The sequence below is a fragment of the Osmerus eperlanus genome, chromosome 17 (assembly GCF_963692335.1).
Source record: "Osmerus eperlanus chromosome 17, fOsmEpe2.1, whole genome shotgun sequence".
NCBI classification, from domain to species: domain Eukaryota; kingdom Metazoa; phylum Chordata; class Actinopteri; order Osmeriformes; family Osmeridae; genus Osmerus; species Osmerus eperlanus.
Genome location: NC_085034.1, coordinates 10,884,192 through 10,902,621, shown reverse-complemented (window position 1 = coordinate 10,902,621; position 18,430 = coordinate 10,884,192). Strand labels below are relative to the sequence as shown.

At 41.9% G+C, this 18,430-nt stretch overlaps 2 protein-coding genes across 8 annotated transcripts in view; both read right to left on the bottom strand.

The window, feature by feature from the left end:
- The window catches only part of dennd5b (DENN/MADD domain containing 5B), a 64,593-nt gene extending 61,382 nt beyond the window's left edge, over window positions 1-3,211 (bottom strand). For 5 of the 6 annotated variants that reach the window (XM_062483186.1, XM_062483188.1, XM_062483189.1 and 2 more), the window contains exon 1: window positions 2,781-3,059. In XM_062483186.1, coding sequence (XP_062339170.1) covers window positions 2,781-2,889 — 109 coding nt within the window. In that variant the 5' untranslated portion in view covers window positions 2,890-3,059. The other variant, XM_062483185.1, reaches the window with a different exon arrangement.
- Window positions 3,212-7,887: 4,676 nt separating this feature from the next.
- On the bottom strand, window positions 7,888-18,082 carry LOC134037550 (uncharacterized). Of its 2 annotated transcripts, none has more exons than XM_062482888.1 (4): window positions 17,901-18,082; window positions 10,773-15,876; window positions 9,245-9,325; window positions 7,888-9,131 (listed from the first exon to the last, which is right to left on the bottom strand). In XM_062482888.1, exons 2-3 carry the CDS (start codon window positions 15,820-15,822, stop codon window positions 9,246-9,248), a joined length of 5,130 nt encoding a protein of 1,709 aa, XP_062338872.1. In that variant the 5' UTR covers window positions 15,823-15,876; window positions 17,901-18,082; the 3' UTR covers window positions 7,888-9,131; window position 9,245. The 2 variants fall into 2 exon arrangements, with proteins under 2 accessions (XP_062338872.1, XP_062338871.1); XM_062482887.1 differs by lacking the exon at window positions 17,901-18,082 and adding an exon at window positions 17,594-17,871.
- Window positions 18,083-18,430: the final 348 nt, after the last annotated feature.

Here is an 18,430-nt window from a genome sequence, read left to right as displayed (position 1 = left end):
ACACTGACCCAATATCCTACTCTCGCCGTGTGCCAACCTTGTCTCCTGAAATAGATCCCCCCCCCAAACCCATCTCGCCTTTCAGCTCAGTGCTGCCGCAAACCCACAATGCACCTGGTGTCAGAATGCGTTTCCAATGCGCTATTCCCCAGCGAGAGAGAAACCTCTGATACACTCATAGTGAGATGTGTGGCTGCAAACCCTGCTGTCTCTATATTTAGGAGAGACCCAATTAACATCCATGCCATGAACGACTGGCATGTTTACTAGGACCAATAAGTAGACTTGAGTATGACTACTACACACTTGAAGTTCACGCACGCACGCGCACACACCCCATCCTACAGGAATATAAGGCAGCTACTAGGATACTGGGAAAGTGATCTTTCAACCAGTCAACCAGCCAGCCAGGCCCACAGGAAGTTTGTCCCCCTCCACAGAACAATAGGCCTGTGGAAACAGTGCTCCTGCCACACAAAGGGAGAGCAGAGGGGAACCACAGGGCTAAAATAAGCAATAGCCCTGGCGTAGCCTTGATGTGGGTCGCACTCTAACCACAAGCTACACGAAAGAGCAAGGCAAATAAAGAAGCTCCATAAACGCCGCCGGTGACAACATGTTGAATCAATCACAAGCACGTTGGCGCGGTGACCCTGGTGACAGTTGCATCTGAGTTCTAAACTAGTATGAGAAGATGGATGGATGCTCAGTGGGACAGAGGACTGTGTCGTCATGGGGATAGGCTAGGGAAGATGCACAAAGAAAGGGAACGATGATGTGGGTCTCATAAAAAAAGGTCTAGAATCAATTTCCCTCAATAGCTGGCCATGAACAACGGTAAAATGATAGATCAGCACCCCGACTACTTAAATCACCCATAGCAAGGTCACAAAAGGAGCTGGTAATGATATCCACACACAAAGGCCAAGAGCTTGAAGGCCTATGCTATTCTGACAGGTGGTGGAGACCCCAGATCCTCTAATCAGCTAATCATGTCTGTAGACAGACTTAATAAATCCACAGCTGAGTCACTATATCTGAATGACTTCATCAACTGCAACAATGACATCCCAACTGAAGGAGCCAATTTTCTTGGTTTTATTGCCTTCACACTGGATCTTAAGATCCTATCTAACAGATATACAAGTAGGGCCATTGAGCTTTGGGGTCTGACACTCTGGCCTTGTACTCTTTAATCCTTACCCAATGGGTGATGGCCCAACTCATTTAGCCTCGCTCTTAACTTGTGGCCCAGTTAAAATTAATACACACAGGCAGATGCTTGGGGAATTTGGGTGATCTGTGAGGGCAGCAGACTGATTGAGAGACATATGGATGCGGTGGGGAGGATGTTTGTCAGTGTCATCATAGCCTCAACGGTGCGCAACAGCTCTGAGGGAAACACACACACAGTGTACAGTAAGGCCGCATTGAAACACACACACAGACATTCAAATGCAGAAACAGGGATAGTCTCCATAACACCCCAGACCAAGCGAATCCACAAGAGATTACCTGCTAAAATACCCTTATCAGTGCTGCCTGAAATCCTACCTCCCAAAGAGAAGCTTGAAGCTTGTCTGATCACACATTCCACAAACAGTGTTCTAAAATCAGTTGACTGGTCTCATCAGTCAAAAGAGCAATCACAGCTCACTCACTTCAGATAGTTTGTTTTAAGCTGTTGCCCACATGTATGCACACACTGAACTTTGTTCCAGGGACACTGCAATCCAGACATGTGTTACTCTACTCCATAACAGAGTGATGCAACAATTCAGCCTTGACTGCTTAGGAAAGGTAGCACAAGCAGAATACATCCATCTAAGCCCCATTCTACATTACTCTCCCAGTGCATTATGCATAGTTCTCATGTCCCACAGGAAAGGTCCTAATTCAGCCACGCATGAACATGTCTGCTTAAAGGAATGTGTATAGGGCTGCAAACAAATTGAAAACACACTGCAAAAGTAAAGCTATGCTTGCAATATTCGTTATATCTAGTCCCTGAATGTAGCCCTATGAGTCTGGGGTTTGAGAGCTAGCAGACTGAGGTGTGTGTGTGTGTGTGTGTGTGTGTGTGTGTGGGGGGGGGGGGGGTTCTGGGATTCATGGTATTGTTTTGTGCTGTGGAGACTGTGCACTTTGCTCTGGGTGAAGCAGAACTGCAGGGGGATGCGACCCTAAATTCTGCACTATTGAGGAGAAGTGGAACGCTTCTAGACTGCCAAGACTCTAATTAGTCAAGGAAGCATACAAATCGATGACCTGAATGAACAGTATGACAGTATGACAACTTTAGCTAGGGCAATGATACTCATCCTGTTTCAAACCTTATGCTTTCTGAACTCAGTCACCCATCACAATTTTTCAGTTCCAAATAAACGTTCTTATTTTTGATAAATCCCTGTTATGTTTATATAGCCTAATGAGTATCTAACTATGTTAAAATCGTATGCTATCTGTTTCATGACAATGAATGTAGCCTAATCAATCCTGTCAACGCAAGGGTGTTTTGGAACTCAAGTACTGCAACGTAAACAAGCCATACAGTCATCTCGCTTTTTTGAAGGGTCACTAAATAGTTTGTTCTGGTTTCAAATTAGGTTTTGTTTACATAGGCTAATCCTCAGTAAAGGATATGAAGGCATTGCTAGTAAAGGTTTTGTTCAGTCCTCTACATGTTTGTTTGACCAACCATAGCATATTAATAATTAGCTGTAAAGTGCTGTTTTGGTATATGTGAAATTCGTTATCGATTAATGAAAACATAACCTTACCAGCTAATTCGTCGGGTTCCAGTCCAGTTTCAGTGTCTATTCCGCATATAACAAAGTAGTGAGCGAAGCGGCAAGGCGCCGCTCCGGACCCAGTGGTGCTCCCACTCATCTTGGCTTTCTACTCGTTCCTACTTCTCCCAACGAAACATCTCCTTAACTGTAAAATACATTCGCGGTTTTAAATACGTGTCTGTCAGGAGAATGTGTTGTAATGCGCGTCTCTTTTCTACGGTGTTTAGTTTAATGCAGAAGGTTTGCTAATGACCAGATTCCGACCGCACTTACCACTGACAATACTATTCGATTATAGGAGCGCGCGAGTGCCTGTTTGACTCACTGCCTCGCTTCGGATCTTTGAGGGCGGTCGCTCGCGTTGCAGGGCGGTACTTTCAAATCTGTAAAACCTCAAACACAAACCTGGTATTCGTTGCCCCTACAAAGCCAGCCTGAATGACTATTGGCAGTGACAAATGTTTTGCAACGTTTGCTGGTTCAGTATTTGTAGATTATTTTTATTTATTACGTTTCTATGGTAGCCTATAGCCTTCAGGAAAATAACAATGCATATTTCGTAAAAAGGTTTTTATTGGCAAAAACATTTAATATATACAGAGTCCCCCTTTTATAGCAACTAATCTGCTCTAATTATCCAATCAGAAAGAGTGATATCACCTTAGTAGAACTCGTTCACACTTTCCCATGTGCTGATGATAGCCTATGATTTAGTGAAATGTTGTTAGCTGGGGCCTGTTCCATAAAAACCGCCAAAAAATAATCTGGGATTTAAGTCCCAAACCTGATTTGAATTCAAACAAGTCAGTCGGGGACTCTGGGCTAAAGCGGTTCCATAAAGGCCAATTGTAGTTCACGCAATCCGACTAATTCGAGTCAGATTCAAGTGGTCAAGAGGGTGCACCATATTTGTAAACAGACTGAGAGGGAGGCTTAGAACATGGATCATATCGATCGCCCATGGCAAAACCGGGCCATTCAGTGGCCAAGCCGCGAAGCGGCAAAGCCACTTAAGTGTTTCTACCTTTTCTTATTATTATTATTATTATTAATAATCTTCCTCTCCCATTGGAGTCTATGGCAGCCCCTAGAACCGTATGGTAAAAAGTTGTGAAATTTGGCACACTCTTTGAGGACTCTTTATTTTCACCAAGTTTCATGTCACCCATTGGAGCACTCTAGCGCCACCAACGGGTCAAAGTTGGACTTGTGTTTACACACGTAACTTTTGAACCGTATGACCGATTTTCAAAAATGAGGTACCGTTGAATTCCCTGGATCAAGACGAGTTCAACACACCCTATGACGTCAATTTCCGGTTATATAGATTTTCCGCCATTTTAAATTTTAAGGAAAAAAGTTTTTTCGCTTCTCCTCCTTCAATTTTTGTCAAATCTTCCCCAAAATTGGCACACATCATCGTCACAGCAACCCTCACTAAAACTTTGAAAGGATTTTGGATTTTCAAAACCGTTTGTCCGGTACAGCCAATCAAAATCGGCAGCAGAGACACCAAACAGGAAGTTGGGTCATATCTCAGCCAATCCTTGAGAAAGCAACACCAAACTTAGTATAATGACTCGGAACCCTCATATGGGGATGTCCAATCGATTTGGTGTCATGTGATCACTGGGCGTGGCCGCAGGATGCAAACATGTGTTTTGGCCAATAACTGTTGATTCGTTTGCCTTTATTAAGTGATACCTTTGTCTCATGGAATCTTGGGACATCCCGTGTGTGACACATGATAACTTGTGATAACAACCAAATTGATGCGGCCGCCATTTTGAATTACTGAAAAAACGTTTTTTCTTTACTCCTCCTACAAATGTTTTCCGGTGAAAACTAATATGGTGAATATCTTCACCATATTTGGCAGAGATCATCTTCAGACCAAGCCTCACAAAAGCCATCATATGTTTTTTGGATTTTCAAAACCGTTTGCCCGGTACGGCCAATCAAAATGTGCCGTTAAGCCTGCAAACAGGAAGTTGGGTCGTATCTCAGCAAATCTTTGATGGATTCACGCCAAACTTATTGCGTGTACTCGTAACCCTCTTCTGAGGATGTATAACATGTTTTATGGGTCATTTCACTGCTTGGCCACCTCATTGCTGCTTGCAGCTATATTTTGAATTGAATTAGTGACAAGTTTTACATTTCAATGTATTTTGCTTCCCTCTGGTGGTAGAATTGTAACAATTTACTCATGTTGCTGAGCTGTGGTAATCAGAGGTATAAACAAGTGACCCAAATGCATTTATTTTTCACCAGCTTGAAAAAGACAAAAGGCAAACCTGACTTGGGTTTAGTATGTCTTTACAGTAAAAGTGCACACTATAAATGTAGTAAAAATGTTAAGTGAAAAATAAAATGTAACAAATATGAATTTGTCATTGGTGGCCAACCCGCGAAGCGGCGAAGCCACCTTAAGTGTTTCTACCTTTTCTTATTCTTATTCTTATTATTACACATCTTCTTCTGCCATGGGAGTCTATGGCAGCCCCTAGAACCACATGTCAGAAGTTGTGAAATTTGGCACACTCTTTGGGACCAGTCCCCTCATCAATTTCACCAAGTTTCATGTCTCCCATTCTAACCATCTAGCGGCACCAATGGGTCAAAGTTGAAGGTGTGTTTACACACGTTACCTTTGAACCATATGCCGCATTTTCCAAAATGAGGTATCATTGGATTCCCTGGATTAAGACAAGTTCAATGCACTCTATGACGTCATACCCAGTCATATAGATTCTCAGCCATTTTGAATGTTAAGGAAAAGCCGCTCAGGAAAAGTCGCTCTGGATAAGAGCGTCTGCTAAAAATGACTAAATGTAAAAGCGTTTTTTCGCTACTCCTCCTACAATTCTTGACGAATCTTCTTCAAAATTGCCACAGATGATCTTCAGACCAAGCCTCACAAAAGTTATCCCCTGGAGCTTTGATTTTCGCAACCGTTTGTTAGTTACAGCCAATCAAATTGATGTGGCTGAATTGATGTGGACGCCATTTTGAATATAACGTTTTTTTGCTACCTCTCCTATAAGGTTTGTCCAATCTTCACCAAATTTGGCACAGATCATCTTCAGACCAAGCCTCAGAAAAGACATCACATGTGTTTTGATTTTCTACACTTTTGACTGGAACAGCCAATCAAAGTCGTCACCATAAAAGAAGTGAGGTCATATCTCAGCACCACTTTACTGCATTGACACCAAATTTGGTGTAAGGACTAGGGACTCTGTTCTAAAGAGGTCCAAAATAGGTCATGCCATTTCACCATTAGGTGGCGCTGCAATAAGCAAAAATTTGGCACCATTTATCTTCAGATCAAGCCTCACAAACCTTTTCACATTCCGGTAAAGCTGATCAAAGTCGGCGATGAAGATCATATCTCAGGAAATATTTGCTGAATTGACAACAAACTTGGTACAGGTTCTCGGGACCCTGTTTCAAAGAGGTCCACAAAAGGTTTTGTCATCTAACCTCTAGGGGGCGATCCCGTGTCTGACACATATTCAATTGTGACACCAGCTGAATTGATGTGGCCGCCATTTTGAATGAATGAATAAAACGTTTTTGGTGAACACCAAATATTCACCTAATTTGGCACAGATTATCTTCAGACCACAATCACCTTGACATGTCAAAATAGAACTCAATTACAGCTGAATAAACTTGGGACAAATCTGACAACCACTTGTCACAGGAAAGATTCCTTATATTTTTACGCAGTCACTGAAATCTGATTTCCAGCACTGAGAATAGCTCACTAGGATAAATTGGTGTCTTGGCAACGTCAACGTCAGAGGTTCAAATCCAGCCAAAGCTGACAAGCTTGTCGTGTCTCTGATTCTCTGTTTAGCGAGACTATAAGCCACTCCAAAGGAAGCCAGGTGCACCGCAGTGACTAGATGTCGAAAGTTTCTTCTGGTTTATCTGACCTGCTTGGCCACCACATTGCTGCTTGCAGCTATATTTTATTAGTAAAACTGTGACTCCAGGTCACTTGCACTGTTCACGGCCACGTGCCTTCTCCTCGAAAGAACGTTCTCTTTAATCTGCGGAGGTTTACTATGAAATCTCCCTCATCCACCACCTCATCAAAATGACATCATGATTGACAAACGATGGTTGAGGTCCTTTTTTAAAGATCTGTACTTCATTGATTACAAAAACCGTTGGTCCACTAAACACATGAAGGTAACCAATAATATTGAAGTTGATTTTCTATAAATGTACTTTTTTAACTGATAGTGGTAAAAAAGTAAAATATGGCATCACGCCAGAAAGTCAGAGGTAAATCGTCGTTTTCCCTTTGGATCAGTGTTACAGGAACATCTGGTTAAGCATTTAGCATGCCCCGGACCAGGTTAGTTTTGCAGTAGTTGCCATAGTAAATGAGCCACATTTTAGGCCCAAAAACAGTGAAATGTTTGTTTTTGGCCAATTAAGCTTTTATTTAAAATACATCTGATCATATGCATAATAATCTATAAACAATGTGAACCAACACAAGTGAAGCATCAATACTTTTGGCTACGAGTTAACACAGGTTTGTACATACTCTTTTACACTTCTGACATTCAATCGTTACATTAGACAAGAACAAAAAGATACTTGGTAGGCCTTCCCATTCATAGGAATGTCATGTCTATTGTCTCTGTATATGTGATGTCTAGCTCTCTGTTTCATGCGTGACCTATGTCTGTCTATACATACTTGATTGATCAACGACAGTTGTTATTAGTGCTCTATAAATATAAATGTGATTGATTATAATTGATTGAATTGTCTGTCATCAGGGAATGTCCTTCCTAAATAAGATTCAACGAAACATTAGTTATTTTAATTGAATTAGTGAGTTTTCCATTTTAATGTATTTTGCTTCCCTCTGGTGGTAGAATTGTAACAATTCACTCATGTTGCTGAGCTGTGGTAATCCGAGGTATAAACAAGTGACACAAATGCATTTATTTTTCACCAGTTTGAAAAGACAAAAGGCAAATCTGACTTGGGTTTAGTATGTCTTTACAGTAAACGTGCACACTATAAATGTAGTAAAAATGTAAAGTGAAAAATAAAATATAAAAAATATGCATTCGTCATTTATTAGTAAAACTGTGACTGCAGGTCACTTACATTTTTACAAAATCAAAACATACAAAACATTCACGCAATATCAACAGCTGCTCTCCTGTGAAATGTAAAGGATGGCAGCATGGTTTGTTTTCCAGTATTTTAGGCTATCATGTCATGTCGGCCTTCAGCAAAATCTAAACATTTAACATTCCGAGTCATATCACAGTCGTGTCCAACTTTAAGACATCTTTAAGACAAGGGACTGCAAGTGGGGAACACTAATATGGTGTGCCCAAAGGTCCAAGTGTAATTTACAGCGAAGAAGAAATACTTGTCATAGAAACATCAACAACCCTTGTTAAAGTTCCTCAAAAGATTATAGACATGCCATGTCATAAATTATGACATCACCATGGCACCATAAACAAAAAAAGATGATCTCAAATGTAATATAAACAAAAACATCAATACAGAATCAGACAATCAAATATAAATATAAAAAAATATTTAGTAAGATAATGCAAGTGTCAACATCTAAAAAAGTCTTCGAGAAAACTGTATATGTCTTTGTTAAGACATAATATATACTTAAGATTAGGTTAGAGGTCATTTCTCCATCATAATCCTACCTGCTGTAGCTACTGTTGTTTCTAGTTTCAGAAGGTCTTAAGGAAAAGCGAACGCTCTTTTGAACAAAATATAACAGTTTGTATTTAAGCTTGAAGGGAGTTACAATTGAGGCGAAGCAAAGCAATCAAAAGCAAGCATAAGTCAAAGAAGCCCCTATCATTTCATATGGGATTATTTATACATCTGATCTTAACCACCCTTTCATTTTCTCCATTCTGATAAACAAATCTATTCCAGGACTAGATCTCATGTGACCTTTCCTTGCTTACCTTCTGTGGGTCTCCAGTTCCTTAATTGGAGGTATTATTATGACTTCCTTCCCCCTCCCTTATAGAGAGAGCAAAAAGGAGAACCTGACAATTGTCTATTCTTGGGAGAATAGATCATAATAATACTTTCTAGTCTCTGACTTCCCTTCATGTTCAACTAAACTGTTGTTTAAAGGAGACCGTTTTACACATTTTGAATTACTACCTATGGGATTAATTTGAATTTATAAATCAATTTAGCCACAACACTACTCATTGGTATAGTTTGAGTTCCGCACTTTAGTCGTCTTGCCTTCGGTGCTTTAAGGTTTTTGTCAATTCAACTGATGAGGTTGTGTGAGCCAATTTTTGTAGGGGCCTAGATGGAGACAGAGGCCCAGAGGTCAATGGGATATGGTCAAATCATGCAGCATGTTATGCCCACAAAAGCAATGACAGTGATGGAAAATACATTACATAAAGAAGACTTGCCTCATATTACTTTTTTTCCATCCCTTGACCTTCTATTCTGCTTCTCAGCCCACTTGTAACACCCTTCTATGGTGCTGCACGCTGTGAAAAAAAGAGCCTGTTAATGATTGGTTATTTTGCTACGTGCACATTTAGGAACGCAACACGCCAAACTTCAACCCATGTTTTGGTAACCCTTTATTTTTGATAGTCTTTCAATAGGTTGAATAGATGCACCATAAACCATTAGAACAGTGGTTCCAACCCTGGGGCCCGTTCTCCGTACGTCGCTTATTACATCCAAGATCAAATGACACATCCAAGATGACATCATCTTGCTCATCATGATCTGGCTAATTCGGTTCTTCGAACACACTTGTTGTTTATGATGATTAGTATAGCTGGATTGAGTTATACGTTGGTCTAAAAGGGGGTATGTATCGATAGTAGAACCCTTGATCAGCAATGCTGCTATTGGCTGCTCACATAAGTCTATGGCTGCTCACCGTGACCAAAATGAGCGCCCTGTTTTTTCCGCAACAGAGCAACAGCTTGTTCGAAGGTTACTCCGAATTTGAAGATTTTATCAGAACGCCAGGGAACACCTCAAAGTCTGCAAAATCCAAGAAAGAGGGCTGGCAAAAAGTAGCAGACCAAATTAAATGTAGAGGAGTGACGCGTTGTATCGCTTATTACAGTAAGCTAGGCCTATGTTTTTTTTAATTTTCATACTTTCATATTTTCATTTATCATCTTTAATGTCATATGATGTGGTTTCAACAAATGTATTATGTAAATGACACCCTCACAAAAAAACGATAGGCTATCCTCTCAAAAAGTATAGGCTAGCATAATATCGCACTGTGCTTAAGGAGCCTATCTATCACGCAATGAGCAATTAATTCGGTTTCATGTTAAATTCTGCTAATTATTCTTGCACCTTCTGCAACAGGTTCCTGTAGTAAAAACGGACAAGACATGTCTGTGACAGACTTCCTGTATCACCTCTGCTTGTAAAGCCTCAATCTAATCGTGTTTACATAAAATAAACCTGCTCCCGAGCAGGTTTAAGCTTACGGACCTGTTGCTATGACAGCAAGTCCAGGATGAGCTTCGAAGAACCGAACAATCCAAGATAATGACAAATCGTCAACAATCAAATCCAGCTAACTGAGTTAGCGACGTACAGAGAACGGGCCCCTGGTCCTCAGGGCACCCCTGTCCTGCATGTTTTAGATGTTTCCCTGATCCAACACACCTGATTCAAATGAATGGTCATAAACAGGCTTCTGCAGAGCTGCATAATGATCCATTCATTAGAATCAGGTGTGTTGGATCAGGGAAACATCTAAAACATGCAGGACCCCTGAGGGGGTCCCAACCCTGGCCCCCTGAGGGGCCAGGGTTGGGAACCACTGCATTAGAAGACACTTGTAGCTGAGCAATTAACACCCTCCTTAATATATATTCTTAAATTGTTTAAACATTGTCTACAGAGGACTATAAAAAAAAAAAAATGGTATCCCCCCCTTTTGTAAGAAATACATACGCAGTTTGTCTGCCTCGTGAGTGCCATGTCTACTGCATCGGGTGTCTTTCGGCGTTTTGTGGTGGATGGCGTTCGTCCATGACTTAGCCTGCAGTATACTCTTCTTCATCAGTGGGGTGACATGCTCCTGGGAATTGCGCCTTGGTTTCTGTCCTTTGTCACATGGGATTGGTCCTTGTCTCCTCACCATTTCTAATTTTCTCTGCTGTTCTTTTTTGACAGTTGCTTCCTCCCTCGCCTGTTGATTTAGGCTTAAGCTATTCTTCTCTGGACTAGGCCGAGGGCAGGGGTCTTCTTCACTGAATCCTGATCGCCTTCGCTTCCTGAATGGAGTTATATAGAAGCTGCTCTCCCAATTAGAATGCAACTGCTTCTTCACTGAGCCCATCTGCTCTTCGGGGCTCTTGGGTGTGGGGGCAGCTACCATTGCTGTTCTGGGACTCCTCTGACTGCTGGAGCCCTGTACTTTTGGTACATAATACCTACTTTGAGTTTGTACGGTCTTATGTTGGTCTTTGTGAGGCTCACATGTTGTTTTCTTATCTTCCTTTGTATCCTGATGCTCTTCTCTCTTATCTACCCTCTCTTTCTTCTTCATAGGAAATATATGGCCAGAGGACTTCTGCTTAGCGCTCATATCCTCCCTCTCTTCTTTCTTCCGTTCCTTCTCCTCTGCAGGAGAACAGGGGATGTCAAGACTTTGCTTTGTGAGCGACACAAATTGCATTTGTTTGTCCCAGTGGAGCTGTATCTTTTGCTTTAAGTAATTGGATTGAGCTGTTGGGAAATGTTTGATTTTCTGTAGTGAGTTTTTTTTTTTTTTGCCATTCTTTCCCTTTGTCATACACTCTTTTTTCTGCTTAGATGAATAGGGGTAAGAGGACATCTGCTCATACGTCCTCTCATCTCTCCGTTTACAGTTCTTCTGAACAGGAGATTCAGAATTGGATTTAAAGTTAGAGAACTTTGTCTTATCACTCTTATTTGTCTTTGTTTGTTCACTATAAGGCTTGTGTTTAAGGATGGGAAGACTGTATAGTTCAAGCTTTGTGGATTTTGTCTTCAAATTTGTCTTTGGCATTTTGGGGGATTCCTCAGTCTTTTGAATGAGAGACCTGTTCGTTTTCTTCTCTCTTGAGGTCTGGCCCTTATGGAGTTTTGGCTCCTGTGATTTTCTTTTGTGTTCCAGAGGAGCAGTGGAGGTTGACCAGTCCCCCACAAGGAGGCACTGGACCCCAGGAAAAATGTGTGGGCCTTCACAGCTATGTTGCAAATCTTTGTACACAGGGTGGTGCTGCAACACTGTTGAATCATTTTTACTGTCCTCAGTTGGGGTTAGTTTCCGACATTCAAATGTCAGTCTTGACGTCTTTGCTTTTTTACTGTGAATCACTGACACTGTGGAACCATCTGAGCTTTCTTCTGTCACATCGGAATATATACTTGGTTTACAGTACTCAAACTGATGGTTAGAATTTGATTCAAAAGAGTATCTCCCTAGCTGAGGTATATTTATCCTTGTATCTTCACATTCAGAGGGTTCTGTCTCAGACTGAGAATGGGTTGTATTGTGTGATGTTATGGAATCATTTGATGCATCTTCTACGCCAGTTGAAATTGAATGCATCCTCTTCTGAGAAACATGTTTCACATTGCATGGATTGTCCTCAGAATCAGAATCAGAAGAACGTAGCCACTTCTTCCTGTTGATATTGTCCCTATTCCATTTAGTTGGATGTCTCCTCCTCTTCGGAATGACAGAGCTGTCATCAGTCACTGTCAAACTGGACAGTACTTTCTTCTGGGGAACACAAATAACGTTGTCCATGAGCAAACTGCCTTCCATCTCAGACTCAGATTCTGACAGCAGTCTCCTTCTCCATGAGACCTTTGGTCTCTTTAGCCTTCGTTCCTTGCGGGACTCTGCTTTACCATGGCATGGAGCAGATACTACATGTCCTGAATCAGAACTCAATATGTGTTTTTTTGAATTTATCAATGCATCGATGGACTCAAACTCTTCGAAAGGAGAACTTGGCATACAGCACTCGCCGAGCTTCTGCTGTTGGCCCTTTATCTCTGAAAAAGGCTTAGGTTCTCCCACTGCACGTTCATTGGTGACACCCAAGACAAGATTACATGGCCTGATGGGATGTGTGGGTACTTCATGTGAATTCAGAGGTACCGTATGAGATTCAGACTGGTCATGAGGCTTCATGCCAATTTCCTCTCTCTCCACATGGTCAATGCACACACTGATGTCTGACAGGGACATCCCATCATTTGAGTCAGTGATTTCACTGGGTGAAAGAGGCTCTATCCATTCTCTATTCAAATCCTGTGTCTTTGACTCCTGGATAACATCCTCAGTGTCCTCTAGGTCAGAAATTAGACTATTATCTAGCAAGAAGTACTCAGCGACCGGTATGATGCGAAGTTCTCTATCTTGGAACTCTGAGGAACTCTTTGTCAGGCCCTCAGTATTTAATGCCAACTCAAAACCATCAGGAGTCTCAATGAGATATGAGCAGCAGGAGGACTGCAGGACTGCAGGTTCTTTACCCGTCCCCGATGATTCTGGTTCTTCTTGAGATGACAGAAGACCCAGTGTATCCTTGTGGTTCATAATTTGCTCTTCATTGAGCGAAGATGTTGTATTTCTTCCATTGATTCCAGAGAGGAGCACACTTGAGTCAATATTGCAGGTTGAGTTCTCTTGGAGCTGGTCAAACACCTTCTTGGCAACCTCAGTGTTAAGGCAAGTTATTTTAATAGGACAGATCGAGTGTGAAATATGGTCTTTTTCTGATGCTATGAGTGACTCTGGCAGAAGGTCTATTCTCTTTGTCTTACGGGCCCCATTTACTTTGGTTACTGCCTCAGTCTGTGAGTCCTTTTCTACATGCATTTCTACACCCATCTCTATGTTCATATCAGTCTCTGCCTCTTTCAGTATTTCTGTTTTTCTTCCTGTCTGTGCTTTTGGATCTGTCTCTACCCCTGTTGGTGTGTCGGTCTGCATCTCACTCTCGGTCTCCCCTCTTTCTGTTTCCGCCACTGTGTTAGTCTCTACCTGATGCTTTATAAATATAGTTTCTGCCTCTAATCCCTTTGGTATAAAATGCTGTAACCAGGCTACACCAGGATCATGGTCTATGTCATCTACACTCTCATTGACATTCAACCATGAGGACTTGTGCTCTGGAGTGTTGTTCTCATTGTGTCTGAAGGTGGGATACCTATCCAAAAATTCCTCTAGTTCTACACCCTTAACGGCCTGGAGAATAACTGTATTCTCATCTTCCGATAGAACGGGTAGCGCATCCACCATGTCTTTTGCAAGCTCACGCTTGTTAAACGTCAGTAAGTTTTGAATATCCCCACCCCAAAAAAGATTCAATAGAGCATCTTTTACATTTTCTTTGTTTTCCTTTGGAGTGATTAAACTCTCAAACTCATCGATCATCTTCCTTAGTTTGGATAGTGTGTATTGAATGAAAGAAACACTGGAAATATCCATAACTCTCTCCTTGACTTCACCTAAATTCCACTGCCTAACACAAGTACTATCTTTACTCACAATAGTCTCTTCAACAGGCACTAGTCCACTTGCAGTAAAAGGTCTTCCCTTGAATGAACAATCACTGTTCTCCAACACGCTTTTAAGTGCCAATTGCCTTTTCACACCACTTTCTGATTGCCTCCTCTCCTTGTCAACGACTGACAACTGTTCACTTTCATGAACTTTAACCCCTGATTCTGTATGCTCATAGGATACCTGTTGTTCAAGTGGGGTAACCACTGCAACTTGTGGAGGGAAAAGAGGGCCTGTCTTCACTACCATACACCGAGAGTTGGACTGGATCTCTACACACAGAGGGGAGTCCTCGTCTCTACAACCCTTTGTGCTTTTTCCTGGTTGTAAAACGTCCATTATCTCCACAGCAAAATCTTGGTTTAGGTTATATTCCCCATGGCTGAATATTGTCTCAATCCTTCGTCTAAGCCACTTTAATTCCATCAAGGTGATGGAGATCATTTGTTTTTCAGATACATCCTGGTCCACAGGGGAGGGGTCCAATGTGTCGGAGGGGGCCGAATCAGTGACAGCACAGACAGGCATTGAACATCTGGGTTGTGCTGTGGCTGAAACCGACACGCTATGTCCAGGTGTGCCAGTGTCTGTGGGAAAGTACTGGCTGGAAAAGCCACTCTGTTTGGACATAGTGCACACTGACGATGTCCTGGGAGAAAGCTCTTGACAAACGGGGTCTTTTTCAGTGTTTGGTATCTTCACGTCAGGCTTGTTATTCCTTAGACAACCCATGTCAGCCAGCTGCAGCAAATCACTCTGATCCTCCTGCGAAGGCGGTGCCAACTTTCCAGATGTCTTATCACACGGAACCGTGTTGACAGAGTGAATCTTCAGGGAACTTCTGTTCAAAGTTGAAACGTTACTCTTCACTGTTACACAGGAGCTACTGCTTAAATCAACAACACACCGACTTCTAGAACGTGTCCTTGACTGTCCTCTGACAGGTCCTCTGAAATGTCCCTTAGGGGGCTTGTTTGAAAAATGATGCCATCTCCATTTATATGATCGTGATTTCAAATGCGCATTACATGTTTCTTGAGTGGTCCAGTTCCTCTGGCTGGAACAATGGTTGCTCCATCCCGAAACTGAATGGAGCATCTGTCCAGAGTGATGCACAGTAACGTTTGGCAATCTCTGATTGTACGGTCCAGAGATATTGTGCCATTGTAATGAGGAGTTTTGGGAAGTTCTAATGTCCTGTTGATATGCATGAAAATATGGCATCTGAGGGTTTGGTTGATACATCACTGGAACATCTCTGTAGAATTCATGGTCTGCTGTTCTGCATGGTCCCTGGTTCCACTGGTTTGCATTCTCGTTATGGGACCATGGATCATAGTCTTGGCAATATATTTCCCTGCTGTCTAATAGGTGTCTGTCCCTGTTGTTCCACTCCCCTGATATGGGATGTCTATGGCCTGTCGCCATGGAATACTCGTTTAACGCAGGAAGCATTTTGGACAGTGAACACACCGCTCAAAAGGTTGATAAGCCAGTTTGCTCTTCCATCTGAACAATAAAGAAAGGAAAATATGATATAACCATTGATATGTGTTTTAGCATGGCACCTGTTTAGTCTAGGTCAACCCTGGTCCATAGGGCCCACTGTCCTGCATGTTTTAGATCTGTGGTTCTCAACCCTGGTCCTGCATGCAGGTCCTCAGGGACCCCCTGTCCTAACCCTATGTTTCCCTGTTCAACACACCTGATTCAAATGAATGGTCATTACAAGGCTTCAGCTTTGTTAGATAACGACCCAATCATTTGCATCAGGTATGCTGGAGCAGGGAAACATCTAAAACATGCAGGACAGTGGGCCCTGAGGATCAGCGTTGAAGACCACTGGTCTAGGTCATAGGTCACCCGATGATGCCACTCAGTTTCTTTATGCCACACAGGTATAGATAATATACACATTAGTGTGCGTCATCTAAGAAGATGGAACAGACTATGTAAGCGGAACAAAACACTACTGTGCCCAAACTGTATGAATGTAGGCTATGGCCATTTTTGTACTTATGGCCACTATTGTACCTTAGTAGAGGAGGGGTCTTTAGAACAGTATAAAGATGAGGAGTAGAGCAGAGGCACACCTAGTGTCTCCAAGGACCAGCTCAGTTTTGGTAGGCTACAGTAGAGGGTGTTTTGGTAAAAGTGTGTTTGGCTACAGTACAGTGTGTTTGGGTGCAGTAGTGTATGTTAGTGTGTGTTTGGGAATACTTGTTCCGTCTTCTTAGATGCACATTAATGTCTATATTATCTGTAACCGCAAGGCATTTAAGCCATTTCAGCCTTGATTGAAAATCAATATTCTCCTGCTTCTCTTGACAATGCTACATTAAATGAAGTTTCCTGCAATGATTTAAACTAGGCCCATTGTTTCATTATCTTGACTAAGTGATCCCGTTACCTTGGGAAAACAACCAAGTTATATTGAGAATGACATATAACCCGAGATCTCAGGAAAACCTAAATAAAAAAAGACCAATAACCTAACGATAAAACAGAGTAAATGAGCTACAATGTAGCCTATGTATGGTCTCTAGGACATCCGTACAATGTGCTATCATCACCTTCAATATATTTTTCCAGCTGGATGGACTGTCAGGCAAGCTTTGCAAGGGTATAGCCTAGTTAAAAATTGCACGGTGGAAATTAACTATTAATGGCGCACACGGATATGCTACATTCCCTATTCTCAGATAAGAATTAAAACGGTGGTTGTAAAAGTTTGTTTCGGTTTCCTCATAGCAGGGCCGTAATCATAATATATATTGGGGGGGGGGGGGGGGGGGATCCAATCTGGTCAAAACTTCCCACCAATATATTGATATAAAAATAGAAATAAAATATAAATGTGCTACACTACGACAGGCAACCACACACGCTGTTCGAAATTATCATTAAAAAAGGTAAATCTCCCCAGCAGATTTCGTCCCCCCCAATGTTGACTCCATGGCTACGGCCTTGCCTCAGGCACTTTCTCAACTTTTTACTTAGCAATGCAAAACTAGATACTCAAGCCTAAAACACAAACGCATTGAACCGATGCGATGTTGATACCATGTCGACATCATTGTACACATTTAGCACGATTCCATGATAGCCTATATTACAAAACAAATATGAAATTACAACTCTATTCCAATTCCTAAAACGTATTTACATTTAACAGCAACACGTCTAAATACTTTCTTACCTTATTTATCTAAATGAACATACTTACACGTGGTCGTCGCTGTCATTCGTATAATAAATTATCTGTCGATAATTTGTTACCCAAGGTCTAAAATCATTTCTAAAACGTTTTAAAATCCAGCGTGTTTGACGAGCGTTACTGCTGTTCTCGCCAATCAAGGTATGCAGGCTATTGTTATGTATGTTGCCCTCACTCAACTCCGCACGAGAAGATTTCATACAATGGACCAAAACCCTTCGGGTAGATAAAGGGTTGATCCAGCCCCTAGCCACACCCAAAATTGACTCCACTATTCGGTTGACGGTCATTATATTATAGGAACAATTCAACTCACTCCTTCCCAATGAACACGCAGCTTAAACCGCTTGGAATGGGGTACTGCCGTGTACCATACAATCTAAGTCTTGATCAATTATCAAAGTTCAAAAAGGAACTCAGCAGAGTCTGATGAAGAAAGTTTATTGAACTTCAAAGAGTAAAAACAGCAATAGACAGTGAGTGGTCCCTGGGTCTCAATTGTCTGCTCAACCTCCTGTTATATACCCTTGAAGTCTGCATACCAGCTAAACCCTAGCCCCATTTCTTTTTTAGCAACCAGTCATTGGCCCAAACCCGGGTCACATGTCTGGATTTTGACATGAAACACAAGTTGTTTGCCCCAATTTTGCTACCACTATGCCATAGCTATCTTACCTCTTAGCAGCTGGGTTTGCACATTTGCACAGTGACAAGATCAGAATCAGACTTAGCTACCAGATGGAGATGGAGGAGGTGAGGATGGACTGAGTGATGGCTGTGTAGAAGTGCACCATCATTGTTTTTGGCAGGTTGAATTTCTTCAGCTGCCGCAGGAAGTACATCCTC

Bases quoted from the DNA above. Each gene is read 5' to 3' on its own strand.
- LOC134037550 (XM_062482888.1), bottom strand. From the start codon at position 15,822: ATGCTTCCTGCGTTAAACGAGTATTCCATGGCGACAGGCCATAGACAT. The intron at 9,326-10,772 runs GTATGTATTTCT...TTTTTTTCACAG, and splicing joins TCACGAGGCAGACAAACTGC to CGTGCAGCACCATAGAAGGG.